Source organism: Apiospora phragmitis (genome assembly GCF_038363925.1).
Source record: "Apiospora phragmitis strain CBS 135458 chromosome Unknown utg000010l:1.0-9815664.0:1.0-9183399.0, whole genome shotgun sequence".
Classification (NCBI taxonomy): domain Eukaryota; kingdom Fungi; phylum Ascomycota; class Sordariomycetes; order Amphisphaeriales; family Apiosporaceae; genus Apiospora; species Apiospora phragmitis.
The window spans coordinates 4707294-4735203 of NW_027117409.1; the positions used below are offsets into that span (position 1 = coordinate 4707294).

At 52.5% G+C, this 27910-nt stretch overlaps 8 protein-coding genes across 8 annotated transcripts; 3 read left to right on the plus strand and 5 right to left on the minus strand.

Moving 5' to 3' along the window:
* Positions 1–417: 417 nt before the first annotated feature.
* PG994_011198 (uncharacterized protein) lies at positions 418–1865 on the minus strand (the record flags this gene model as incomplete). Its single annotated transcript, XM_066862607.1, has 4 exons — positions 418–733; positions 790–873; positions 932–1349; positions 1400–1865. The coding sequence occupies 4 exons, from the start codon at positions 1863–1865 to the stop codon at positions 418–420; spliced, it is 1284 nt and encodes a 427-aa protein (XP_066711717.1).
* Positions 1866–14263: 12398 nt separating this feature from the next.
* Positions 14264–16981, minus strand: PG994_011199 (F-box domain-containing protein; the record flags this gene model as incomplete). Its single annotated transcript, XM_066862608.1, has 3 exons — positions 14264–14839; positions 14937–16673; positions 16736–16981. The coding sequence occupies 3 exons, from the start codon at positions 16979–16981 to the stop codon at positions 14264–14266; spliced, it is 2559 nt and encodes an 852-aa protein (XP_066711718.1).
* A 1935-nt stretch (positions 16982–18916) lies between these two features.
* PG994_011200 (uncharacterized protein) lies at positions 18917–19399 on the plus strand (the record flags this gene model as incomplete). The annotated part of the gene is made up of 1 exon (XM_066862609.1): positions 18917–19399. One exon carries the CDS (start codon positions 18917–18919, stop codon positions 19397–19399), a length of 483 nt encoding a protein of 160 aa, XP_066711719.1.
* Positions 19400–20103: 704 nt separating this feature from the next.
* On the plus strand, positions 20104–20665 carry PG994_011201 (Sm-like ribonucleoprotein; the record flags this gene model as incomplete). Its single annotated transcript, XM_066862610.1, has 3 exons — positions 20104–20117; positions 20217–20266; positions 20355–20665. 3 exons carry the CDS (start codon positions 20104–20106, stop codon positions 20663–20665), a joined length of 375 nt encoding a protein of 124 aa, XP_066711720.1.
* Positions 20666–20974: 309 nt separating this feature from the next.
* On the minus strand, positions 20975–21805 carry PG994_011202 (uncharacterized protein; the record flags this gene model as incomplete). Its single annotated transcript, XM_066862611.1, has 1 exon — positions 20975–21805. One exon carries the CDS (start codon positions 21803–21805, stop codon positions 20975–20977), a length of 831 nt encoding a protein of 276 aa, XP_066711721.1.
* A 413-nt stretch (positions 21806–22218) lies between these two features.
* Positions 22219–22506, minus strand: PG994_011203 (uncharacterized protein; the record flags this gene model as incomplete). Its single annotated transcript, XM_066862612.1, has 1 exon — positions 22219–22506. One exon carries the CDS (start codon positions 22504–22506, stop codon positions 22219–22221), a length of 288 nt encoding a protein of 95 aa, XP_066711722.1.
* Positions 22507–23218: 712 nt separating this feature from the next.
* PG994_011204 (receptor-activated Ca2+-permeable cation channel) lies at positions 23219–25801 on the minus strand (the record flags this gene model as incomplete). Its single annotated transcript, XM_066862613.1, has 6 exons — positions 23219–24124; positions 24179–24242; positions 24295–24612; positions 24662–25005; positions 25061–25365; positions 25483–25801. 6 exons carry the CDS (start codon positions 25799–25801, stop codon positions 23219–23221), a joined length of 2256 nt encoding a protein of 751 aa, XP_066711723.1.
* A 1075-nt stretch (positions 25802–26876) lies between these two features.
* On the plus strand, positions 26877–27716 carry PG994_011205 (uncharacterized protein; the record flags this gene model as incomplete). The annotated part of the gene is made up of 2 exons (XM_066862614.1): positions 26877–27248; positions 27306–27716. 2 exons carry the CDS (start codon positions 26877–26879, stop codon positions 27714–27716), a joined length of 783 nt encoding a protein of 260 aa, XP_066711724.1.
* Between the last annotated feature and the right edge of the window lie 194 nt (positions 27717–27910).

Sequence of the window (27910 nt, forward strand, 5' to 3'; positions counted from 1 at the left end):
ATCCAATCAGGAGAAGCAGAAAATGTACTCTAACAGCGTTCTAATATACAGTTGAAAACTTCGAGAAGCGTAGTCCAAAAACTCAAAATAAAGTGCTTGCTGAAAAAAGAATGCAAAAGCAGACGAGAACAAAAAGGGGCGGAAAACGAGCTTCGCCCTCTGGAAAAAGGGGGTATATGGTAACTGACGCCCATGCCAACCTGGCTTTCCTCCATCGACTTCGAATCCCCTATATACTGAAAACGTATATCCATAGATGCCTCCGTACAATGCCCTTCCATCAACCGTTTCGGCTGTTGCGCACAAACGCGCCCAAAAAGCAATTTTCTAAGCCACAAACTCCTGCTAAAGTACATGGTCACGCGTAAACGATCGTATAGGTGAAACAAAAGGGAAAAGTAGTGCAGTCAGCGACTACTACGAGTTTCGGCGTTGCTTGCATTTATCGTGAGCGAGGTGGCCGTTTCTTGCTGTCGTCCGCGTAAATTCAGCCCCGCAATTCGGGCACACTGCCTTGGCTGCCTGGCCTGACTTCTCGCGTTGGTGACGGAGCAGATTGCTGAAGGTGGAAAATTGTCGACCGTTGCACCCGTGCTCCCAGCACTGAGGCTTGGGCCGGCTCTGGACAACTCGTACATGACCTTCGTGGTTTGGACTGCTCCCAGACGACAGGACATGAGGCACTGGGTAAAGCTGCATATGACTATCGTGCATCGAAGAGGACCGCGCAGTTCTATAAGAAACATATTAGGAACCCGGTCTAAAATAGGAGGCGTGCAGTCGTCTTACTCATAGTGCGAATTCGCGGAGTGGCTTGATGACGCCTGGGGATACGCAGAGGAATAATCCATGTTCATGTATGCATTAGACGGTCTAGTAGCCATTGTTAGTCCCCCAAACAGATACTTTCCGTATCTCGTGGATTACTTACAAAGAAGAGAAGTTGCCAGAAAACATAGAGTGACTCGGTTCCGGCAGAGGCGAAGAATAAGATGGTATATAGCCTGTTCCGGAAACTGTGGTAACTGGCTCAGCCAACAGAGAGATCTGAGATGACGAGGTCGTGTAGACAGGCAGCGCGGATGATGGCGGAAATTCGTTCATCGACACCGGGGGGGAATGCGAGCTGTAGGAGCTGCTCATACCGCGGCGGGCTCGAAGCGAGGCCTTCGAGTCACGGCGGGCTAGATCTCGCTGTCTCTTCAGTTCGCGCTGCTCTGGTGTTAAGGTTCCACGGGATGGGCTGGCTGTGACAGATCTTGACGTGCTGGGTGGAGTCAAACTGGCATCGGAACCATGGCTGACGGACCCCAGGCCATGGCCGAGAAGGTCTGCCCCCGAGTCCATGCCTTGAGTTGGGTCAGCAGACTATGGGCACTAAATTGGCTGTTTTACTCACCAGGCCAAGTGTAGGAACTGCGCGGGACCCCCATCTCGAATCTCGAGTCGTAGTGGAGTGCAACAGTACTCATATCCGCGGTGGTTGAGCGTGATGGATGTGGTGGAGAGGTATCGTGCTCTGGAGCGGGATGGACGCGCAACGAAGGAGCACAACTAAACCGGGGCTGTCCCTCTATATCTCCAGAGAATTCGAGATAATATGAGGAAGGGAGAGAGGGTGGACGGGAAGATACTGAAGAAGGTGCGGAGTAGTGGGAGGCCGGACTTATACGGTCTTCCGGGTGGGCCCTGCGGGATGTTACTGGTCGATCGAAGTCGAACAGCAAGTTGCCAGGGGTAATCGAAGGTGTCAAGTTGTTGTGCGAGCCGTCCACTGAAGAGGAGGGAATTCTTGTGAGTCTGGAGCTAGAGGTATGTAAGTGTAAGTCCTCATCACCGAGTTGATCCTGACGAGACGGGTCCATTGGATGAACGATAACGACGGGATGGTCGAGGTGAAGTTCACGTACACAGTATCTGATGACGGCGTCTTCCGTCTTTCCAAAAAGCGAGACCACTAGAAAAAAGGGCGACGGCAGAGGAGGCGTTCTTACAAGACTTATAAAGGATGGAGCGTCGAGTGGCTGGATGAAGATGAGGCTCCAATGATGATAGACTGGAAAGTGTTCAAGAGCTATCTTTGGTCATCGTAGTCTTTAAGTGTCCCTCAGCCTCTACGATGGAACTGGCAGGGCATTTGATGCTTATGAACTGATTCGAGGCAGTAGTACTTGCGTGGTGGAGCACAGCACAGGACTAGCAGTGCTTGAACCTTGGGTCTGGTAGGTATCGCGCGCCGCACGAGGAAGAAGAAGAAGACTCGGGCTTAGCGCAAATGTACCATGGGGTACCTGACAGGGATGGGCAGAAATCGAATCCACCCCGAATAGCAGACCTTTGGATCGGAAGGTACAGAGTACGAAAGAGAGCAGAGTCACCTAAGTGACCGGGGGGGTGGGTACACGTTCGACGGGTTGGCGAGAGAGGCGTGTGCCTCGTAATTGCTGATGAAGGGGGGGGTGGCGTATAGACGTGCCCCTGCCTGCGCCCTAGTGCCAGCCTAGCAAGACTAAGCATGGGCAGAGCATAGCTACCTCCCTACACAACGGTACGCTGGTGGCGGGATGGCTTTGAGGATCAATAGGCTCCAGCATTCGGTTTCGACCAGGTCCCGAAAGTCCCGTGTAGTCACCAGCCTAGCCATTATGCTTGCTCGCGCTTTGCCTGTTCCTAAGCCTGACATGGAGTGAAAGGTTCAGACTTGGCCACTTACACACAACTATAACCGGCAGTCGACGAGGCCGCGGTGGTTCACGCGAGGCAGTTCGCACACTAAAGGCAGGGCCCAGCGTATAGAGTAAAAGCCAAAGGGGGAAGTACGGCAAAAGTTGAAGGTAGTCAATCCGGGTCAGCAGACAGGGCATTTGCAGGTATGAAATTCAGAATGGACCCTGACGATGCCGCACTGCAGGCCTGAACCAAGCGAGCGGCGGCATTTCGACCACTTTTTCGAATGACCTTCTAGAATAGGCTACTCTGGCACAAGTTATAGCCATGCATAATGTTGCATCGGGATTGTCAGAGAAATAAAAGAGCGGCAGAGCCCTGCTGGCGGGCGGTGGTTACAGCGTCTACAGGCTCTCGCTCTCCCTCAGTGGGTGAAGATGAGACACCAGCCCATTCACCTTGACGGCCAGCCAAGTTTAATGACCACAGACAAATCAAATCTTTGATCTTTGGGGGGTGGTTGTTGGTGTGGGTGGGTGCAAACGTGTGTGTGTGCGGTACGTGGGTGAGAGCGAGCGTGTGTGTGCCCGTCCGAGGAGGTGTGTAAGAGAGAGAGAGAGAGAGAGAGAGAGAGTCAGAGGGGCATTGAAGGCCCATCGAAGAAGTCGTCTAGGAATGATTGCAGGAAAGGACACAGGCCCTTTATTAGAAGGATCCGAATCCCAGCCCCTTGGGTTGCTGTCAAGCCACTAGCCCATTTGTGGTCTCGTCTACGGCGGCAATAGGCGCCTGGGCGCGGGCAGAAAATGGTGTGGAACGTCAACGTCAAGCGCAGTGCTGATCGTTGTCTTTTGCCTGCCTAGCCGCAGGAGGGCTGCTAGGAGGGCGACCGGGGAGTTCAGTCAAGGCGGTTTTCTTTGGTCAGTCTCCAGCCAGAGGGGGGGTCAGCCAGGGTACCAGGCGACGAATCCAGACGAAGATGGGTTAGAGCAATAGCACCACCATCACCACCACTACCACCACCATCCCATCCGCGCAAGAACTCCATCATGTAGGTATGCAGCTAGAGCTGGAAACTCCGTACCCATGCAATGCAACACTTCAAGGCCCTTTTGCCTTTCGCCTTCTTCTCCGTCTCTTCTCTCTCCCCATGTATAACTTCTGGACGCATGTTCCAGCCCACACCACCAATATTGGGAGTCGCTACGGCAGGCAGGAAACATCAAACGGAAGTGAAAGAAGCGTCCGTGCTCTGGACAAATCTATGTATAATTCATCGTAGGGGAAGCCCGACATACTTTCCCTGCCACCCAGCCCTCTTCAGCTCTACATTCAGCTCAACTGGCTGTATATGTGCGCCCACACGGATAGGTAAGTAGGCATTGGATGATTAGCATTATCGAATAGTGCTTCCCTTAACCTAGCAATTTCTATACTTCCAACGTTAAGAGAGAGAGAGGGAGCATGGACGTTATGGGGGGGGTGTGGGGGCTTTGTAGCCAAGCTAACCTTACAAAGTACCCGGCCTGACTGCAACTGCACTGTTCTTTCCAACTTAACTTACATTACTAGATTTTAAGTGCCTTTTTTTTTTTTACGTTAGCGCATCCCGCCTGCTCTCCAATTAGAACGCCCTTTTTCTATGCAAACGGTACCGACACAACATTGAACGTGCCTTCTGATTTTGCTTACGCTACACACTCAACAGTCCGCCCAGAACACGAATACCTGAACTTATTTCGAGATATGGCCCATTTTGGGTACGGGCCCGGCGTAGCAGCAGTGCCCACTGACAAATTGCTAAGCTACCTGCGTATTACTAAGAAGCCAATTTCAGCAACAAGATTCTACTTTTACTTCCGGTACGGCGGTAGATACGGAATCTTTCCCCTCGGCTTACGTTCACTTCGATTCGACCGATGTGTGCGGGAGAGAGCTGGAGAGAGCTGGAGAGGGCTGGAGAGGGTTGGAGAGACTAGGCAGAGAGGTAGGGACGGGAAGTACCTCGAGATAACGCCCATTCTATTGGTCTGGAGGACTGGCTTGCATGCACATGGAGGTTCTGACGTCCAGCAACCATTCTTACCCACGTACGGAGGTCGCCTTCAAAAGTCTGTTCGCCCCCCCCCCCCCTCCCCCCTTTGTCGCCAAGACTGTCCCGTCAGCTGGCAAGCCGTCGTATACGCGATGCTGTATCCGGGATACCGTTTTGAATAGTTTATCCCCTAAACGTATAATTTTGATTGGGTCACTAATCCCTGTCCTGCTCCGTTTAAGCACGTTAACTTTTACGGTATAGCGACAGCTGGTTAGCAGCTGTGCCAGGAAACTTGGCGACAAGGGGGGGGCGAACAGACTTTTGAAGGCGACCTCCGTATTGCCATCCCTGATCTTCTTGTCGAAGATCCCTTTATTGCTGGCTGGCTGGTTGGCTTACTTAGCGACGACCGGTTGTTTGCACGCGTCTCTTCATGATGTCTGGCAGTGCTATCGCTGTTCCTATACGTCGGGGTGAATATCTTGTATACTGGTTGCCTTGATTGGCACAGCTGCGGTGTCATGCATTGTTATTGTTCATGCCGGCTTGAACTTCAGGGATTCCTTTGAACAACGATAGGTCAGTTACACTATCACACCACTGCTCATGCAAGCCCTGAGGGAGGAGATTGCTGCAGGTCCAGCTCCAGCCAGAGAACGAGAGAATCGCCCCTTCGCCCTTCACAACGACGACCAGTCAATGCTCAAAGCATCTGCGGCTTAGGGTGTATCTGTTTTTGGCACCTATCTTCAGCCGCATCGGGCCATGGAATCTCTAACTTTATCGTTCACCGTTATATCCCCGTGAAAAGCAAAGCGCTTTCCTGAGCCAGGCCCAGTAGGCTGATGGCTACTGTGCCGCAAGCCAAATCATCCTCTCTGCCTTTATCATGCCAGCTCATAGCAGCCTCGAGCTACCAGGCGGAGATTGCAGCCGCTATGTTTCATCTCAAGCCGGCTGGAAGACTACCTCGAGCGCTTGCCTGGGCGCATCCTTTGGAGCCTATGGATGTAAGGCGACACCAGCTTATGTAACTTCACGCATGCTCGGGGATGAGTATGTGACTTCGAGTGGCAAAGGACCAGTATACAAGATCCGGGAGCATTTTGCTTGTTTTCCAGTCCAAGCTGCAGTGCAGCCACAGTCAACCAGCGGACGGTTGCTGTGATCGGAAATGCTAACTGTCTACAGCTAGGACGAGCGTGTGGCCATTTTGATCACCCTGCGGTAGTCTTTGCTCTCTTTGAGACTACAGAATCTTGTTACAAAGCAAGTTTTGCCGGGGGAGCTGCTGCAGTGAGAACACATTAAGTACCTACTTATGTATGCTCGCGATCCACGGCAAGAGATGACTGGGTATGCAATGACGATGCAAGATTTTATCCAAGGAGAAAACCACCTTGTGAAACATGTCAGCCAGCCAGTATACACGACAAACGAGCAGGCACACACATACACTTGGGTCAGATTAGGGGGATATCTAATCCCCCCCCCCCCTTTGATGCACAAGGCTGCATTGGTTATGCCCCAAAAGAGTATATTGGAGCCGAATCGCCAACGAGAAATAATGCTATCGAACCATCAACAGGAAACACTATGAATGATTGCTAGAGATGGTCGGGTAGGTTTGCAGTAGCAGCTGGTTGCACATCTCAATCGTGGCCTCAGCTAATCCGATTCGCACAACCAGACGAGGCCACGGAGGCACAGCCTTCAACGACGGGACCCTCGGGATTCCATGAAACAGTATGCCTCAACTCGCAGCTTCGCACTCATCGTCGCCATTTTCGGCGAGCTGGCGACTGTGCCGCATCGTTGCTTGGAGGGAAAACAAGGATCCTCTGTAAGTCGCTGCTAGTCCGGTGGATGCCCTCGTTTATTAGCAGCATCATATTGGCTGCCATCGAGACTAGTCTGGTGTGTGGGCTGCCCAGCGCAATCCAGGATACTTCTTATTCGCGGATGATAGCCGTGACTTTTTTCCCTGCTATATGCTCTTCTTTTCTCCTTCACCTCTTTCCCTCTAGATCTTGTTGAGAAGCGGTTCCAAGGGACACAGGCGACGGTGGGTGAGAAGTACTAATTGTACACACATGTAGATCAATTGGTGATAGGTCGGATCAGCCATGGGTGCATCTTTGTTTGGTACTGCAAGGCAGGCTGAAACGTCCCGATCTAACGGTAACTAGCTGACTGACTCTGACTGTTCTGGGTAAATGATGACAGCCGTGAACAAGGCATATTGTGGAGGGGACCATGTTCGGAGCCGGTCTATCCTTGTCAGCCTGCTGCTGTCCTATCAAGACAAGAGGTATGATTTGCGTGCAGCATATGCGCGTAGCTTATAGGGCCTACCTACATGCCACTACGACCATGACCATGACCATGAACACTACTAACCACCACCCACCCACACACACCTGAGGAGATTCGAGAAAGTCCCCTGCAGTCGTACTGCCAAGGATGGAGAAGGAGTTGAGGTTACACTCCCACGTTGAGCTTCCGGCCAATGCCGTCCGTCCTATGTTGTCAGATGGTGGAATCACGTAGTACCGCAAGTACATGCTCTATAACTCTCGGCCTAGATGTGAAACCTTGAGAGTATACGCCTGATCGTAGGCCTCTTGTACTGTGCTGTGCAAAGTATACGGTTACATATATATCATATCGGGTATTCAGTTGCATTTCGCCAAGTAGGCGATCATTGGCCTATAGGTACGGTACTGTTTATATGTACCCAAGGTACTGCGGCACGTGCTGCTGCTCTGGTACTCGCATTTCGCGGCTGTTGGTTCATCACGTACTTCCCTACCTACATTTGACGGCAATGCCGTCGAGGGAGGTGATATGGGCATCAGGCGGCGTTTGATCCTGCTTTCTGCCTCCAACGGCTTTTGTTTGCACTGAGGAGATAGCCGCGCTTCCCCCGACTGGATGAACAACCGCTGGTTGCACACGCCACCACCATCTTGACTACACACTGATGCCAGGGGTCCACTGTTAGCTTCACCGACACTTCTGGGATAATACCGAGCTGGTCGCCCGGGGGCCCAGGACCTCCTGGCTTTGCTCTCGCTCCTGCGCTTTTGGCTTCCATTTATCATCTATGCCCCAGCATCAGCATCTATTAATCTACATTAACCATGTGCCATAACCATAACGCAACGGTTCTGTCCAGTTGCGCCCAGTGTTGGCGAGCCTCCTTCCCTTCTTGAGACACACCTCGACCGAGTGGCATGGAAACAAAATTTGGGCGTCGCGCCGCGTTACATCAGCTACGTCTGCGCCGGCTCATAATGCGCCATACATGCATACTACTACAGTCACTAAGGGCCAGCAAGGACTAGAAGGACCAGAAGGACCCGGCAAACAAGGAACATACAGGCTGAAACAAATCGTACAGCAATCATGGTGCGACGAATGGTTCGGATTAGTTTTTTTGGTCGACCATCTCATCCCATATGGGCTCGGAGCGTGGGTGGCATTTGGCAACTCCACGAGAGGCTCCGCTTCGGGTAGACCAAGCCTAAAGAGTTCTGACAGGATGGGAGGGGAAAGGGCACAGCAGGGGCTGCTGTTTCGCTACTCATCTGCCACTTCTTTCGCTGCAGATACATAGCCTGGGCTATGATATGATAGACCTCCATGCTCGCGCGCAGTAGACAGCAAAGGACGGCATCGGATGTGCAGCTTTGAGCCCACTCTACCTCCCCTTGTTTCTCCTCATTGGGTCATCGCTGCCGCCAAGCCAAGCCCTCGCAAAGAGTCCGAGTTGAGTGGTGGACGTCCTGGTCCCCTTGCCGTCTTTACTACTATGTCGTCATTTCCCGCCCGTGACGAGCGTTGCATAGGTGCAGCAGCACAGGGTCTGCCCTGCCCAGTCCAGCCCTCTTTCTCCCATGCTTAACTCTTATGCAACCATAATTATGGTTATCCGCGACCCAAGCCAAGCCTGTTCTTTGGGATGACCACGTTGTTGGTATAGAGATGACGGTGTTCTAGCAGGCTGGTTTTTCTATCTTTAGCTCTTGTCTCCATAAAATCCGGGCTGGACATCATGAGGTCACACTGACCGGATCGTCGACCAGTGCATTGCCACTTTGCTTAGTGCCAGCCTACTCCTACCGAAGGTCTCACTCTCGTGGAATGCAACATACATGGCTCTATCCGCAAAGAGGAAGGTCCCCAACGTTGCTCGGGAAGTCCAGCTGAGGCGCTTGAGCCCTCACAGCTGCGAGTGGTGTGTCTCTGAATTGCAATTACGGTATTGTGCCTGTGGGTACCTGGCATGTGTGTAAGTATCGCGAGCTAACGTTTGAACCAAATAGTGCCGTTAGCAGACTCGAGCAATGAACCAGGTCACCGGCGGATGTTCTCCACGTGCTGCTGGCTACCTTGCTTCCTTCCATGCTACCATGTCCCGGAAGCGATATAGTCTACCCATGACTCGTTTCCTACTTAACATGTTGTATTATACATTGTGATATGTGCCGGCGACTGCTGCTGGTTCAGGGGGGGTGGGAATCGATGATAGAAAAACGAACTGGCATGGGGTCTTGGCATACTACTAATAAGGATATGCAGCTTCTACATCCTTTCCTGTCAAAACCATACCCATGTCATGCCCAGGTGCCCAGTAAATTGATATTTGGCAGACAGTAAGACAAATGCACCTACCTGGTTTCACATATTACTGTACCAATCAATATCTGGACCCTTCTGCAACGGTCCAGCCAAATCTGCTAACGGCCGTCAGGGGACCGTCGACTCAGCCCCTTCCCCCACTCAACCCTACAGCCTTACCTTGTAACCTACATGTACTAACGGAGGCTAAACCCCCTCGAGAAGGCGCTCGATACTCACCTACTTACTCGCATTTGCCTAAACACTGAGCGAGGGAGAGGAAAGGAAATAAACATCACCAATCACGACATGTAGCATCATCACGATCATGGTCCTTACTGACTCTGGTCTTGCTTCTGCTTTTGCTCCCTCATATCATAGAATTCTGTCCTTGGTTCGGCCTTTGGGGCCCTTAATCGACTGCGAGTGTGATGCCCGACGGAACTGTACTCGCTGGCCTGCCCCCTGTTGTCGACATCAGCCATGTGAGCGGCGCATGCAGCTATCGTTACTTGGTACCGGCCAGTACGGCTACGTGTACAGTGAAGTGGATGGGGGTGACGTATCCGACCCTTCCGACTGTCTGGCAACGACAGATTGCTGGGTCCGATATTCAAGGCCATCGGAAACCCTGTAACCATGCCATTCGCGATAATTAGTGAGTAATACGGCGATCGTCGTTGTGCCTTGGGACAAAAATAGACAGCGGGATGAGAAGAAGAAAAGGATGCCTCGTGGCTGGCTGCGTGGGGTGCTTAATGGGTGGGCTGCTAGGGCAACTCGTTCCCGTCATTCCCCCGTACCATTAATAATAACGGCAGACTTGACGATGCCGCTTATGGCGCCTTCACCAGGTTTGGACAGAAAGGGTTAAAGCGATTCTGGTAGCCCTCATGGGAGGAGCGGTCTTCGCAGAACCTTGCTCACTTCACAGGATGGGCCGGAATGATGTTCCAATGTGAAAGTATCGTCCTAGGCCATCATCCTCTGTACACCAGCCGAAAATACACCATCGAGGCATGCCATCGCTTTGCGTGGGTGGCGGGCGGGAAGGATTCATTGTTGTGATTAGTGCAGCTGGCCGGTACTCACGAGCATAAAGGTACGCAAATCTAGATGTTGGTTGTGCTGGGGGTTCTCGTGCGACGAGCGTCCGCCCTCCTTTCTTGATCGATGTACATACAAACCCGCTTGCCGGATCTCAGCACAGTCTGACGATGATGAACTGGTTGCTGCTTTACCCTCGCATCAGCCATGCATGGTCGCGCGTAGGCCTGGCCGGTCCAAGCGTGGATAGGGCATACTATTGCTTGGTTGGAGGGGGGCGAGCAGAAAACGGTTAACCTGCATCATCCTGCAGGGGGAGGCTTACATCTGTACCTTCGAATCGTCAACCTTGTCGACTCGCTTGGCTGCCTGTCCAACCGGATCGCATTGGAACTCGTGCGGAAGCTTGGTATAGCATCCCATCTTCTCTAGGATTATCATCCTTCCCATCTCCTGGGAGTGTCATCTATATATCAATCCACGTGGGCGCTAACTCGGTCGGGGCAACAGATACTGCTTCGCATTCCCTTTTCGTCCATGGTCAAATAATCTCGACGTTTCGTCCCCTGTTATGCGCAGCTGCCGCCGCAGGCCTAATCCCTTCTCATCTTCCCCTTGACAAATCAGGCAGGCTCATCATGTACGATAAGGTGCTGAAGATTTCGCCAGCACATCAGAGTAGCGCGATGTTGTTCAGTTTCAAGGCCATGCAGTATATCGACACTCCTGCAGAATTAGACTGTGGCGCACTCGACAAAGATGTCCCAGTCACTTTAGATGGCCATTCGCCGCGGAAGATGATCCATCCCTGGAGCAATAAAAGTGCGAGGCGATGAGAGGAGACAGTTACGGCTTCAATCTTTCTGTGCCACTGGCTATCAACTTTCCCTAGTCCATCTTCAGCCATGGCCGGAAAGTCCTAGCAGAAAGCTTCAGGGTCGCAGACACGGAGTACTCCGCCCCTGGCTATTTGACCATCCCACGTTTGCGCAGGTTTACTTGGTTCAGCCCGGCTTGCATGATGTATCCTATCTGTCAGCACAAGCTAAGGGACTTGCTTTCAGTTTGTTACATTATGGCAGTAGGGAGCAGGGCGGGCTACCCAGGCTACCATGGCATGCTGTGAATGACGATGGACACTGTAGACAGTACATGCCGACCTTTTAATACCCTGGGCTCTAGGTTACTCCAACATGGTACGTAGACCAGCACGAACATACTTCAGGGGGCCAAGATCAGTCGGCCGGTTCGGACTGAACGGCTCCCCAAGGGAAACCACCTACTCGCATTGGGAAGCACCAATCAGGAATAAGTTCGCTGCGGAGCGAAATCGCCTTCAGGACCAGGAGTAGGTGCAGTGGCATGGCTGAAGTCCGAAATTCAGGACTTGCGGCCATGGAATTCTGACGCGGTCGTGGGAGGGGAGGAATACTTGAGTGCTGTGCAAGGGACCACCAGGTCCTATAAGCCTCACCGTACGCATGGGTGTTTGTCAAGGCAAATCTCTTTAACGGCAACACGGATACCGATGTCATATCTGAGTAGTCGCGATGGGCGTTCTACTGAGGCTTGATTGAGTGCTGACTTCCTACTCCTACCACTCCTACTTGCCCATCCACAGCCAGGGATACTCCGAGCTCCGCCATCAGCTTATTCCCCGCCATCGGCAACCCAGTGCCATGGTCACGGACCTGTGGATTCTCCAGCCCAGCAGTAGAATGTCAACGCCAAGGGAGAGCTGTAGCATAAACGTCAGCTGCTACGATAGAAACTAACTATACCAATGGCACCATTCAACCCAAATTTGACAGACCACTGAACGGCTCCTACAACTCAGGTGGTACGACAAGTGAGTAGTCCGCCAAGTCTTACTGAATATTTACGCCGTGGGAGGACTTCCTTTCGCGGCAGGAAGCCACTCTGGATATGACCACCTTCCCACCCAAACCCCATTGGCAAATGACCATTTGGTGCCTTAACCGTCTCGCTTATACCTTTCTGGATATCATATTATCCATCATTACTCCAGAGTGGACTGCATACTGCGTACATCAAAGGAAAATAGCCATGGGAGGAAGATGCGCCGTACGGCCATGAGGACATCGGCGCGACCCGCCGAAAGCAAGCTCGCTTCGATGATTTCTACAGCGAAAGCCGCGAAACTAGGGCAAGCAGGAGCGGCGCAGTAAACAAAATAGCCGTGGAGAGTGAAAGGAGGCAGGGAGGGGTGGGCTCTGGCTATGTGAACACCCCCCCCCCCCTACCTGCCTCTTATCTCAAATAGGCGCTATCGCAGTCGTTGAACAAGAAGGCGGGCACGATGTGACGACGAGGAGTGGAGCTGGATGGAGGAGAGACGGAGGCAGAGAGAGAGGGTGGTGTGCCACGTTTGCGGCGGCACAGTCGACGGCACAGACGACTAGAGCGACTCCATACCAGTCCCATTGTATGGCCTGGTTCCTGTCTTCCGTTGTCTAGCTTCGTCGCCCGGATCAATTCGCTGTACGGCGCAATATCAACTCGTACGTTAATGGAGAGGACGCATCACTCAGCCAATTTGGCTGCGGTTCAGCAGAACCCTGTTGCTTCTTTTATTAGACAGGGACGACGACGACGAGGATGGGGCACAGCGAGTACTCACGATTACTTGGTGAACCTCTTTCACTTTCTCTCGACCTAGACCACCAAACAAAACCAAACGGTCTGCGGCACAGCATACCTGTTTACCCCCACGGGAAGCATCATTCTGCACCAAATGCCCAAAACAGAGTCTGCCCGGCCGGGTGTGTCTGGAGTGGAAAGTAGAACACTGGGCTCATTAAAGTTACATGTCTAAGAAAGCACTTTGCATAGGGTAGGGTCTGGAGATGCCGATCTGAGGAGATGGAGCTCTTACCACCCTATCATTGTATGGGGCGCATCTCGCCCTGGCTTCCCTCGTTTAGAAATGCCCCTGTGGAGATAGCGGATGGTATGGGGAAGGCCTCTGTGTCAAAAGAGGTAGATTCTGATCAGTTGCATACATGCCTCTCTGTTCATCTCCTACCTAGGAGGGCTCGAATCCAAATGCAATGATGGCAATGGAGTAACTAGATAGAAAGGGGCAGGTAGGCAAGCATGATTCATCGCCCTTGTCCCTCCTTGACCCCTTTCCCCCAGCATATCAGATGGCAAGAATAGAGGGAAGAACCCAGGTACTAGACGGTGATAACTGTACTTCTGGGCAATGAAACCAAAGACAAGGCCTTGAAGAGATGCCGTTGGGATACATGAAGGTACAGGCTAGGTAGGATTGTCCCTGAGCGATGCCGATGCGAGAGAGTCGAGATCATGGGAGGGAAAGCCATAGCCGAGTCCACCTTCACATCGATAGCCCTGATAGCCCTGAGCGAGGCAGTGGTGTCTATCTCATGACATATATCATACGTAGAAGAAATACTAAATACAACGTGAGCATTGTCTAGATTTGTCTCGTACATGTGCCCACCCACGAGCTCTCTCTACCTACACATATGGCAGAAAACTAATTTTCTCCGCGGGTTTCGGTATTCACACACGCACACACACTTATACATACTGTCCGTTTCCCGGCTTCTGCCCATATGCTTGTCGCTGAACCGGCTTTGGGGGTAATACATATCAGGTCCCATCCAAGAATTCACCCTTTCCCCCCAAGTGAACCATACCATAACGCCGGCTTTTTAAGCGAGAAAAAGAAGACACCCATCCACGGATGATGATATCCTGGTATGTGAAAGTGTCTGGATCACTTAAAACTATGTAGAACTCCCATGCCACCGTAAAAAGACCCCTGCGTTTGTGACTTTTTCTCTTCGCGCGATAGCCAACCCCGATGCCGGCACGGTCGGTATCGATTTGTGATGGGCATTAGAGGCGTACGTGCCTTGCCTTGAATATGGCGACCTTATCGTCATAAAACAGTATTTCGCGTAGCCGCAGATGGGACTGGCCTTGACCAGGCTCCTGGAACATCGAGTCCGTATCCGAGTCGGCCCCCTCGTCGACCGAATCGTCCGACGAGTCGTCACCGTCCTCGTCATCGGTAACTGCATCGGTAATTACGTTGCCGCCGCCGCCGCCTGCATCATCGCCGTCATCGTTCTCGTCCTCGGTGTCGCCGTCGCTATGCTCGTCCTCGTCTTCCTCGTCAACATCTGCGGCCGTTATGTTCCCTGCGGTATTGTGGTTGTGATGTTGGTGGGGTCCATGGGCGTGTGAACCTTGGTGGGTCGAAGAAGTACTTCTCGAGGCCTCGAGTATCTCAAAACATTTGCCAGCAATGCCGATATAGCACAGTTGAACTTCCGGGCGCAGGGTGACGATATCGACAAGCTGTAAAGCCAGCTCCCTAGGCTCGAACCCTCCGTCAAACGGATCTTGCATGTGTTGAATATACAGAGATCGTAACTGTGGTATATTGGGGAGCCTTTGGAGGAAGCGGTGCTATCGTTCTGTCAGCTACTCAACATCTTTGTCTGGGCTCTTCACGGCGGCACCTCTAATACCGCAAGAAGCCAAATACAATATGAATGCAACTTACCCAGTCCCTGTAGTTAATGGCCACAGCTAGTTCTTTGAGGTTCGGCATACGACCACTGGTGATGTAGGTTACGATGTCGCCCGGAAGAACCCAATGCCGCCAACGGGTGCCCTTTGATTCAGTACCGAGCTTATCTGAACTGTCAAGAAGTAGCTTCTTCAAGCTTCCACGATGCCGCTTCAACGCGCCATTGAATACCTGCTCCACAGTCACACGCGGTGGTGTTGTGGACCGTCGACGATCCTGCAAGAAGAACACCTCGAGCGAATTCGGCGCCAGAGTCTCCTTAACAAACTTGATCAGGGCGGGACTCGCCAGGTCAGTGTGGATCCTTTTCAAGGCCATATGGTATTGCAGTGGCGTTCCTGGGGGAGAGCCGGGAAGAACTTGTGTTGGTTGAAAACGCCGCTTGAGCATTTTCCAAAGGGTCTCATGTTGGTTACAGTCCAGAACGGTCAGATTCTTAAGGAGAGACCAGTCGAATGCTTTACAACACACCTGCATGGCCAGCGACACTCGTTCCAGCTCCAGAGTCTCCAGGGTCAACTTGCCATCCAACCGCTTCCGCCCTTCGTGAGAGTTGTTTGGTATAGTGTCACCATGGCCGGAATTTGGATCGAGCGGGCGTCTTGGTAATGCGCTTTGTTTGTCTTGTTGAGTAGGGTCTTGGACAGCACCGCCGTCAGTAGCCGTATTTGGGGCTGCTGCAAGCGTCTCTTCCTGCGTAACCCTCTGCTTCGATCGAGGTACGCCCTTACGACGGATCTCAAAGATTCTGCCCACTAGAACCCCGAGCACACCCCCGAGTCTCTTTTCCGGAATCGCACTCTCGCCAGGCCATCTCGCATTAAAGTCGACTTGGTGTAAGTTGTCCCCCTCCCAGATATTAGCAAAGTCCTGCCCGAGGGCCTTCTGCGATATCCCCACTCGGAGTTCCCGAAGCGTGCTTTGCGACCGTTCAATCAGCTCTGACATCTCGTCCAAATATGCAAGCTCGTCGATATCAAGCACCGTTAGACTCTTAAGCGACGGGAGCACACTGAATGTTGGATACTCTACGTGGCTATCGGCATACCGCGGCGACCGACCAGCCGACGGCATCGCAGTCATAGCGGACACCGGGCTAAGGGCCGGGACCGTAGGGATTGCCATGGGCGCAACCGGCGGAGCAGGGGGTGTTGACAAGGGCGAATTGGCGCCTGTGATGGCCATATTGTCATGCCAACGAATCCAGACCTTCTGTAGCTTATGTTTTCCATCAGGCTCATAGTCTTGGGTGGAAGCAAGAGCCATGAAGACATCGGACAGCACTCCTGTAGGCATATCCCACACGAACGTCTCCAGGTTCGCCATCTTATTGACAGCCAGAGCGACCAGGGTACCCAGCATCTTCCCACTTTCTTTCGTTATGTTGTACTCGGCGACCCAGTCCTTGGGGCCATTTCCCAATGAGAATTTCCGGGTGTATTTGGCATATTGGTTATCGATCAGCCTCTGCGAGGTCCCCATAGTGTCCAGTTTCCTGGCCTTGGTCCATCTTGATCTCTGGGCAAACTTGCTTCCGAGGCATAGCGTCGACAGTCCATACGTGAGCGCATCCACCCCTTTCGACTCGCTGCTAGGCATCGTAGAGTCGGGCCAAACTATATCAAAGCGCGCATAGATATGCGGGACGGACAGATTGTAGAGCGTAGAGCATGTGAGAGCGAGCGATGTAAGATCATTGGTGTGTGTTATCTAAGTAGACAATCAAGCATTAGAATGTGGCGAGGGCATTGTAGCCAGTGTCACCTGCTTACCTCCTTGACGATCAGACCGAGAATATCGACGGGTAAATCCAGGAGATACAGCGGTCTTTTCTTCGTTTGCACGGCTTCCCACTCGGGCTTCTTCTCCTTCAACAGCCTAGCAATGGACGGTATTGGCTGCTCGTGGACGATTATCTGGGATTTGGACGGTTCGGAAGATGTAGCCATGTTGTCCATCTCGGAGTGCACTTGCTTGGCCACCTGGGGCTCCGGTGAGCCGAAAGCTGCGCTATTCATCATGACGTGAGCCAGCGGGAAGGCTTCCTATATTTCGACACTCTGTGGCAGGGACTCGCCGAGCTGCATGTTGCAGGCTCTGGTGTGTAGTGCGCTCGCGAGTCCGGCGATAAATGGCAACGGGTCCCTTGGGGCGGTGTTTGCTCAGTACGGTGGCTGGTAGAAGAGTGTTGGTCTCGTAAGTTTGTTGAGCGCGGGTGTCTTTGCGCGACTACGAATGCAAGTCGGATATACGTATTATCGGCTCTGATACCTAGTAGGTATGCGCAAGAGTACTGTAGCCTTTCCTGAACCGCGTCAAGCGTACTGTGAATTAAATAGATGTATTGGCAAGGTAGATGGAAGGTGACAGAAGATAGGATGAGGCTCTGCAGGCCAGATATCGCTGGTAGCGACTGCGATATGCGATGTCGCCGGAAGTGTCGCACGGGCTTCAATAACCCTGCTAGCCAAAACCAAACCAAAAGGAGGGCAGGCGAAGACGAAGGGATAGTAAGCTTCTCAAATGATTAGGGCAACTCGGGAGAAATAGATTTGTACGTACTGACAGGAAAAGCATGTGTACCTGTCCTTGGGCAGAAATATAAGCTCACCTTCTGCTCCTAATGGAGAGCATTTAAGCAAAGGCATTAAGTTCCTTCAGTCACTGGGTGCTCTGGGTGCCCTGAACACTGGGGTTTGTCTATCCCACGGAGCAGACAAGCTAAATGCCCGCCTAGGTATGCAGATAAGCTTTGTAGGCAGTTCCTCGCCTGACGTATATTTTGATTTGATTAACGCGTACACACATGTTATAGTATTAGTACGGACGTACGTACCTCCCTCGATACAACCCAGCTGGACGCAGTCATTGCGTTCAATATGTTCAATATATGCCCCATGTAAGATGGGAGCACGCGGGGTAGACTAATAAGGGGTACTTTATACGGTGGAGGGGCCGTTCCAGCGAACATGGATCAAGATGTATCGGTGTATGTACATGTATGTAAGTGGCCCACGGTCGATCCAAACTACTACCCAAGTCGCGTGGTCTTTTGGACTGTCATGTATGTATGTGAATGGAAAAAATAAATATAAAAAGAGACAGCGCATCATCAGGGACGGGGCATGAGACCCATGGTACGTGCCGTTTTGTCACGGGAGACAGTTGGATGCTGCCAAGATGGCTGGAACTCAACTGCAGGACCCTCGATTCTGAGAGTACATGTAGTGTGCCCCTCATTCCCACCACCAAAACCGCCGCTAGCCCTGATGTGCTGCTAGACGTAGGCTCAGGTAGCTCTCTTGCCCGGGCTGTGTCTTTCTAAGGGACACCGGCGCTACGGGTCTTGTTTATATTATATTTCTTACTTGGAACGCTCCTCTTTGTCTAAAGTTATCTTTGAACTCATCGCCTAGAGCCAGCAACCCCCCCCCCCCCCCGAAGGCCTTTCTGCATCCTACCTTCTAAGTCAAGTCCTTGTACGGTTGACCAGTTCGGCCAGTCTCCTCTGCTCTGCCCTGCCCTACCCTGCCCCGCTATCAAATATACGAATAACACGCCGTGGTTATCGAGACGGGACTAAAGAAATCGGGTTGCATCATTTCAATGCTGCCACTTTTGCTGTCAAACGCCGTTACTGCCTAACCAAAGAAATCACGCCCGCGATAACACCTGGCCTCAGAGAAGGACGGAATACCGTAGTGTCTCCTCTCCAATCCTTGCTGTTCTCCCAGACGAGGGCTTCTTTGTTCTTTCGGGACTCGAGTCCTTGATCATTTGCCCGGATTCTTCCACCGAAACGTCATCAACTACCTGACACAAAAGGAAAACGAAAAACAGAACGCCTCGAGCTCCCGAACTCTACAAAACACTTACGGACTTGTCGCATACAGCAGTGACGACTGTCCCGCCGTCGTATTACGGGTATAGACACTCTCACCAGACCTGGCAACATGGCGTCCTTTATCGAAGAGCTGTGGGGCTCCATCTTCACCCCGGGCACTACGCCGACGCTCCTGATCGCGACCAACGCCACCTTCGCCGCGCTGCAGCTCGTGCTCTTCGGCCTCCTTGTCGGCACGCACAGCATCCACTTCGTCGTGCTGTCGGTCATCTGCGGCGGCCTGTGGTGGTCGATCAACTGGTTCGCGGTGGAGCTGAAGAAGGAACAGGCGCGCGAGGCCGAGGCCAAGGCCAAGGCGGACACCATAGCCCGCCAAACGGCCGACGAGAGCGACGAGACGGAGGTCGAGACGGTCGGGACCCCGGTGCGCCCGCTCGTGCCCAAGCTCTCGGCGAGCGAGGAGGTCGAGGTGGTGGAGCAGGCGGGGGAGCTGAAGCTGCGGCCTGAACCTTCACCCGGCTCGAGATCGGGTGTCAGCACCGAAGACGAGTGGGAGAAGGTGTCGGAGAATGAGACGGAGAAGGACAAATAGTCTGGGCAATGGCATACATGTTAGTTGTTATATAATCTTACCGTTAAGCCATGTTCTGGGCATGAACTGCGCCGGTAAATTAAATATCCCGGTTATCATGATCACTAAGTCACAATACTTCGATTTCATCACCAGTAAGCGGTGCAGCTCATTAAGTACCATGCTCAACCATGATGGATAACTAGCAAAGCTCGATAGCTTCGCTCTTTCGGCTACTTCTATACCTAATATTAAAGCTACCGAATGACTCAAGTACCAACTATTCCCCTACTAACCAGCTATCCCATCGATACCATACCAGATGCGAGTAATCTGAGACGGCCTCTGTACATATCATCTTGTCTTCCCCGAGACTTCCTAGCAACGTCTAACCAAGACAAATCTCTGTATTTTGCTCTTTTTTGATCAAGCTATTATTGATACCAATAGAGTCACTCCATTTCGCCGCTCGAATTCAACGGAGGGGATTTGGGAATTCAAATGGGCCTGCTTGCAAAGTTGATAGTTCGAACTCCGTCGCTGCACAAAGGGCGGGGTCACGTGAGAAGGACAGTGCCTATTCTGTCGTATGGACTGTGCTTTCCAGCGAAATTTCCAGGCAGGGAGGCTCAGAGCTACTACACCTCCATTCCACGCGACCAGCAAACCGCGAATCAATCAATTTGCAACCTGCGTCATACCACACAGCAGCAGGATCAGCCAAGATGAAGCTCGTTAGGTAAGAACTACATTGCCCTCCCCCTTCCTGCACGATGAGTGCTAAAGCAATACTTTCCAAAGGGGGGGAAGCTACGCAAGGCTGACATGCACTCACCAGATTCTTAATGAAATGTGCCAACGAGACGGTGACGATTGAGCTCAAGAATGGTAAGTCCTTCTCTTGCGCCATTACAGCACGGAGCGCCTCCGCCATCTCTGCATCCCCATGAAACCTAACGCGATTTCTGCTCCTCAGGCACCATCGTACACGGCACCATTACATCGGTCTCGCCCCAGATGAACACGGCGCTGAAGACGGTCAAGATGACGGCCAAGGGCCAGGACCCCATCTCGCTCGACACGATGAACATCCGCGGCTCGACCGTCCGCTACTTCATCCTACCCGACTCGCTACCGCTCGACACATTGCTCATCGACGACTCGGTCAAGCCCAAGAACAAGGCCCGCAAGGAGGTCGCAGACCGCGGCGCCCGCGGTGGCGGCCGAGGAAGAGGCATGCGCGGTGGAGGTGGTCGGGGTCGGGGCCGGGGCCGGGGCAGACCTTGAGGCTTGGACTTGTAAATGTTAAATCGTTAATGGACTATTCACCAGGGGAAAGAATTTGGCGCCCTGAAACTTGCAAATGAATGGCGTTTAGGGGGGCTTCACATGTTTGTTACTTGAGCGGAAGAAACTCCTTCGTGTTGATGTAAGATTGGGTCGGCTGGTATAGCTTCCACCTTTTCTCCGTTTGCATCTCCAGGGTTGGGATCGCCAAACTGACAGCAAAGAAGGAAGAATAAAACTAAAAATTGTGTTGACAAACCCAATGCTAGAATTCTGCTTCGCCCTCTTCGTTCCCTCCTGACACTGCTTTTATGAGTCCTTGTTGTTCTTCTCCCCCCAGATCCTGACGATCTGCAGCTTCTCCCAGCCGGCCTGCTTCCCGCTCGAGCCCACCGTCTCAGCCCTCCAATCGGGGCCGAACCCGCGGACGCGCTGCTTGACGGCCTCGGGCTTGTTCTGCGCGCACAGCAGCACGTAGGCGCACCCCCGGCGCGGCGCGAGCACCTCGCCCAGCCGCCCGATCAGCACGTCCGTGATCTCCATGCCGTCGGCGCCGCCCGCGTACGACAGCGACAGCAGGTACGAGTCGTCCTGGAACGTCGGCGCCGTCTCCGACGTCACCATGTCCGTCGCCATCGGCTGCCGCGGCAGTTCTTCCGTCGGCACGTACGGCGGGTTGAAGATGAGCACGTCGACGGAGCCGGAGCGCAGAGGGGCGGTGAGGTCCCCTTGCACGGCGCCGAGGAATGTGCCGCTGCCGCTTTTCTTAGGAGGTGACGACGACGTGGTGGAGGAGACATCCGCAGCCGCTTTCCGTACCGTTTCCCGCGTCGCGGTGCAGGCGTGGCGGTTCACGTCGATGGCCGCGGTGAGCACCGAGGAGGTCCCGAAGATGTGCGATGCGTGGGCGTTGACAAAGCCAATCACAACCCCGGACCCGGGTCCGATCTCCACTACGAACGGCGCCGGGATGGTTCCGGCTGATGTGGTGGCATTGGTGCTGCTGCCGCCGCCGAAACGGCTCCTCAAGAATGCCGTCTCGCTCTCGGAAGATAGCGTGTCGAGTAACAGGTACGAATCTTCGGCGGGCTCATACACGCGCTCAAACGCCACATGCGAGGTGTCGGGGGTGGGCAGCATTTTTTTTTTGGTATGCCGATTGGCACGAACAAATCTTGGGTTTTGGAGGGGCAAACCGGACGGATAATGGCGAAGATGTAATAATTTGCCGCCGGGCCATGTAAGAACGGATTGACGACCGTTGATTAGCTCTAGAAGCGCAAAAGTTCTCCATTTTCCCCAATACTAAACCAGACAGTCAATAAACACGTGATTGATCATTATACATGTTGAACTACGACCACTCACCACACGGTGAGAAGGCAGAACCGCCTACGTAAATACAAGTGATGAAGCTGTTCGATGGAAGACAGCTGCCCGTCCCTGGAACTCCATCCTCGTCCATTTCCCTTACAATTCATCCATGAACATCCCGTGACCCGTATGATGTTCCACTCGACGACTCCTTTCCTCCCTGTGTTAACCCATCCCTATCACATAACACCGCAGTCCACTCCCAAATCCCTCCTGTCCGGTCCTAGCCCCCACCGACATCGATTCTTGATGTCGAGGATCATGCGGGTCGTGTTCTTGTCGTAGAGCCCCGGGCGCAGGCAAGCCGGACAGGGCGTATTGACGGCGACGACAGGCGACTCCTCGCGCGCCCTCCCGCCGCCAAAGGTGTCGCAGGTGTTGAACCCCAAGCCCGGGTAGCACGCCACCGCGATCTGGAGCCAGTGGTGGCCGCAATCTCGGGAGTGGAAGTGGGTTGTTGTGCACATTCTCTCTATCCCTGCTCCGTTCCTTATTCTGAAACTACATAGGTAAGTATGGATATGGGTTGCTACAGTCGTGAAGGGAAGCTGGCGGACCTTTTACCTCCGGTTCTGATTCAACGCCTAACAGAGAAATAAAAAACCGACGGGGAAGTCTGCCTATGATCCAAGTAGCCGTTTTGAACCCGACATGCATTGAAGAAACTAAGAAGACCGCGGTTGTATTCGCTTGTTGAATAGCCGATCGGTTGTGGACACTTTATGGATTGCTATTGTCCTCGAAAGCCGTGATGGTGACGCAGCTTGAACCAGATGCCGCAGGAAAGATAGAATCTGGCAGCGGGAAAATAGAGAATATCATCCCTTTTTGTCTTTGTGGGCGGCCGTGTCTGCAATTCCGACATGTGTCAATTAGTTGCCAGTGACTGTTCAATTATGGCAAGGAAGGCACGTTGGGCAGGATAGCGTTCAGTTGGCCAACAATGAAAAGGCGCAAGCCAACTGTCAGGATAACTCATCAGTTCCAGCGCCTTGAGTAATGGGCCGTCACACGCCGTCATCGTTGTCCAGCAGAGAAGACAGCAACACTAAAGTAGACAGGTAGGATCAAACATTCTATTTCTATTAATATATGGCATATCCACGCGTTAAACCAAATTCGTGGCGGACGTGAAGCAACATTGGAGTCCGATCTGGACAGAAGCCCAAGGCCTCGTTTTTAATCGTCAACTTCGTCTCTTTCTGTCCGATCGGGGTCACGTAAAGTTCCTGTCGTCACTCCACTTGTCTTCATACTGCCTCCCTCGAAAGACCCATCATCATCACCCAGTGCACTGGCACACAACTCCTCGAGCATTGCCTCCATCCTGGCAGTGGTCTGCTCCAGCGAACTTAGACGATCATTGACTTGGTTGACTTCACCAGACTCGTTAATGATATCCCGAACCTGCTGGTCCAGCTCTCCGAAGGGGGCAATCGAATCCCTTCTTGTCGGGGGTTTCAATACGGATGTACGTCTGCTTCCTTCACTCTTCTTGTCGTCGTCACCCGGCGGAAATTTGGGGAAGGCATCAGGGGCCGCCGTGCTCTGCTGTCGGATATACTGCCGCCGAATCATGTGATGTGTCAGCTCATCGTCCACGGCAATATCGTCCTCCACCGAGTCTGGCGGTGCAATCGCAAATACGGTCTGAATGTCGCCGTGGGTCGTGATCCTCCATCTTTCCCAGAACCATCCCCTAGTGGCAGCCCTTGCTTTCTTGGATTCAGGCCATAACAGACGCCTTTCGGCAATCGCAACAAGCAGTAGAATAGGCAGGTTGATCGCGCGTACGGTGGCCACGTGGATCTTGTGAAACCATCGTGCATTAACCAAGAACTTCATCGGGAGCAGAACAAACATCGCGAGAATGTTGAAAGGTGGGGGGTAGGCAAAGATAGCATCGGCCTTGACGCCCTCCAGTGTTAGGACTGCACGGCGAAACTGAATCTCCGCCGTGGCGTTCGCAACAATAGTGCTGAAGGTATTCGACAGCATCGACACGAGAATCGTCAGGAACAACGTATTGCCCAGGAACGCAAAGGTAATCATCAAAGTCGGTCCAAGCAGCCAATGAAACTCGGTCTGTATGAACAGGTCAGACGAAGCAGGAAACGCTTGGGTGCTAGAGGATCTTACCGAACGCTGCACTCCTGTACCATCCAGCCCGAACCAGATCCACAACATCCATTTGCTAATCGTTCTGATGGGAGATTGGTGAGTAAGGTGCTCAATAGAGCGGAGGGAAGACGTACAATAATCTATGCCGACCTTCGGCAAGCCATACCATGGACAGAAGGAAGCCCAGAAAGCACCAACATGCCAGGAACGTGAGAAGGATGAAATTGGCCATCATGGATCGCAATGAAAGGAAGACCAGATTGTCCGAGAGAAGATTGAAAGCCAGTCTAGGAACCAGGAAAGGTGCACCCATCGCCAGAACATCGAGTGCTTGCTGTCCATGGTCAAATTCGCCTTGCCTCCAACCGTGTAGTCTCATTATCAAATAGGCCCAGTAGACAATCGCGAACATGACGTCCAAGAAAGACCACAGGTTTTGAGTGTATACGCCCCTGAAATCGGTTAGCAACAGCCTCTAGATGGTTCTTACTTGACACTTACCACCCGTGCTCCAGTATAGTTGCAAATTGGTCAAGAACCCAGCCAAAAGCATATACCGCGAACGTAATCTCATACCAACTGAAATACTCTGCATTTCGCTCTGCCATGAATAGCAGATAAAGAAAAAGTAAGAAGATAAAATGAAACAGCTCCAGGATGTTTCTTGTCCGGGGAACGATCAGTCTATACTGGTTCAGCAGAGGAGCTTCGCGTGGGTCGTAGAGTGAAATGGGCTTTTGCTTGTAGCGATCGGGAATGATATCCAAAAACGTTGACGGAGTATAAATAATATGGCCGGTGTATATGGCATCGGTACTGTGATCCTGTTTAGCATCGCCCCAGATCTGTAGTGGATGCAAGACTTACACTCTTTGACAATAACTAGAGCTGAGGAAGTACTTGCTTTCGCTGAGAATGGCAATCTCCAGAGCCGGCAATGTCCGTCGGAGCTCCCATGATGCCGACACAGCAGCTTGTCGACGGACCTCCTCCGGGGGCATTCTGAAAGGGTTCAAATCCAGCCACAAGGATGTTAGCAAGTAGCAGAAGACCATCCGGGCCTGGATTGTCCTCGCCAAAGCGCCTCAGGATGCGGGTGGCAACAACCTCGCAGAGGGTTGCACGACTGACATATACATTCTGACGGTTGTTCAGATGTTGCTGTTCGTGGAGGAACTGCGCTCGATTGACGAGAAGGCAGTATACTTGGAAACTGTTAGTAACCGATTCAGGGTTCCCATTTAATGTAACCAGCAGCAAGTCATGTCAGTCGCACGAGATCTGCGCGAAAAAAAGAGGATTGCCAAGAAAGGGGTGCATACCTATAGATATGTCGTCCAATTCATAAAGCTTGTCGACCAAGGGACGGACCACGGAGATGTTGAGACGAAGGTCTCTTAATTGCTCAATCGTAAGGTAGTCTTCCACAATCGACACGACGTCTCTCCGTATCCTGTGGATGTTGGTGTAGACAGGAAGATGGGCATGTGCATTCGTGTTGCAACTGAAGAATTGCTCTCCGTCCATGGAGTGGGCGAAACGAGCTCGTGAAAGCAACGGCCGCCGCTCCTCACGTTCTATATTGGACGTGTTCTGTCGCGAAACGCCTGGCCGTTGACGCGCTTCACGATGGCCCGTCATGATGTGTATTTGGGTTCTAACTGGAGAAAGCCCAGGTTTCTGCTCATGCCGTCGCAATTGAGATATATAAAGCACCGGAGCGGTGAATGTAGGTTGGTATGCAGGTAGTTTGGACTTTTGAGGTCACCTTTTTGGGCACGTCGACCCGGTAATGCGCGATAATCACGTGCGTCCTAACGGCCCTTCCTCAGGATGAAGTTTGCTGTGTGACGAAGGAGTTCATGCACGAACAAGGCAAGATTGAGTGTGGAAGCGTTTGATGTGTGGGCAAAGTAAGACGATCAAGCGCTGGCCCTTACGAAGTTTTGCAGGATTTCGCGAGATATACTGGATTGGAAGCATTCCCCCCAACCTTGGTGGATGAAACTCCTTTTTATCGGTGACTCGGAGCTTCTTGGGCATCAACAATTATACACAGCGCCTACTTACAATACAATTGGTCGCCTTGGCTCCCTGTACATGTAGTCGTGATACTCAAGCAGAGGTTGTACAGTGAAGAGCAGTGGACCAAGTCCAGATGCCACAATAACTGCAGCATGGTGTTTCGATTGGGTGGAACGGAGATCTCTTTGTTTAAATTAAACATGGGTGTGGTCACTGACGTCAAAGTGCCTTGCGCGGTATATATGTAGGTGTATCTAAGCATTAATCCCTGAACCATTGCCCAATGACCCGGTATTGTCGATGCATACATTCCTACATGTCAATATCAGTGCCTATATTGAGCCTACATACTCATGTGTTGTGTTATGAAATTTTCAATGTTGTTTGCAGTCAACCAGTCTGGGCCAGTCGAACGAGGTGGGGGTTCGACTTCTGGTTCGAATCAACCGAAGCGGCGGTCAGTCTGCTGTCCGCTAAATCCCCCCTAGAGCGGTTGAAAATAGTGGCCTGAGGCATCATTGCATCCGATTGATGTAGCGGCGGGCACACATTCGTCCAAAGGAAATCCTTGGCCAGACGGGAAAGAAAAACAATAACGCCATTTTCTTGCAGTGCCCGACATCTTGGAAACACAGCACACAGGTTGCTGTTGGACGAATCCAACTGGCGCCCACCATTGCGCACCACGACGATGCCATGGCCCTTCTCACGATCCGACTCCAGCAAGGATAAGGGCTCCGAAAGGCGCCCCATCTCCTGGGCTGACAGTCTCAATGGCACCGATTGGCAGCATTTCAAAGACCCGAGAAACTGGGTCCCTACGGTTCTGGTGACCACGACGGTCCTCGTGTCTTTACAAATATACCGCTCTTATCTGCGTCGCATCCCGGGTGTTAGCTATGTCAAGCCCAGCTTCTTCCACAAGCGTAGCATCTTCGGCCAGGTTACAAGCGTTGGCGATGGCGACAACTTCCACATGTTCCATACTCCCGGAGGAAGATTGGCCGGTTGGGGTTGGTTGCGCAACGTCCCCAAGAAGAAGGTGGACTTGAAGAACAAGACGGTTAGTTCGGCCCAACAGTGACTTAAGATGAGCTCGGCCCTGACAACCCGATTGTAGATACCCATACGTATCGCAGGCATTGATGCCCCTGAAGGTGCACACTTCGGCAGGCAAGCCCAGCCCTTTGCGACAGACGCATTGGCATGGTTATCCGACTATCTCCTGGGGAAGCGGATACGGGCCAAGATATACAAGCGCGACCAGTACGATCGAATTGTAGCGACAGTCTTCGTACGCCGATTCTTCATCCGAAAAGACGTCGGCTTCGAGATGCTGAAGAGAGGCCTGGCAACAACCTACGAAGCCAAGTCAGGTGCCGAATATGGCGGCCTGGAGGCGAAATACAAGGCTGCGGAAGCAAAGGCTAAAGCGCAAAAGCTGGGTATGTGGGGAGGCAAACCAGAGTTCTTCGAGTCCCCGCGCGATTACAAGACGCGTGTGAATGCGGAAGGCAAGATTGAAGCATAAGGCGGCGTCGCCGTCCAAGCCCACACACACAAGGCGTTAGGCGTTAGGAATGCCAGAGAGGATCATGCTGATACCATCCTCAAGTTTCCCGTAAACGCTGCCCCTAATGCAACGATACTCGGTATCTAAGCAGCCGTTGCACATGACTTTGAAACTCTTATCTCTTTCCTGCTTGTGGCGTGAATATGCCAGGG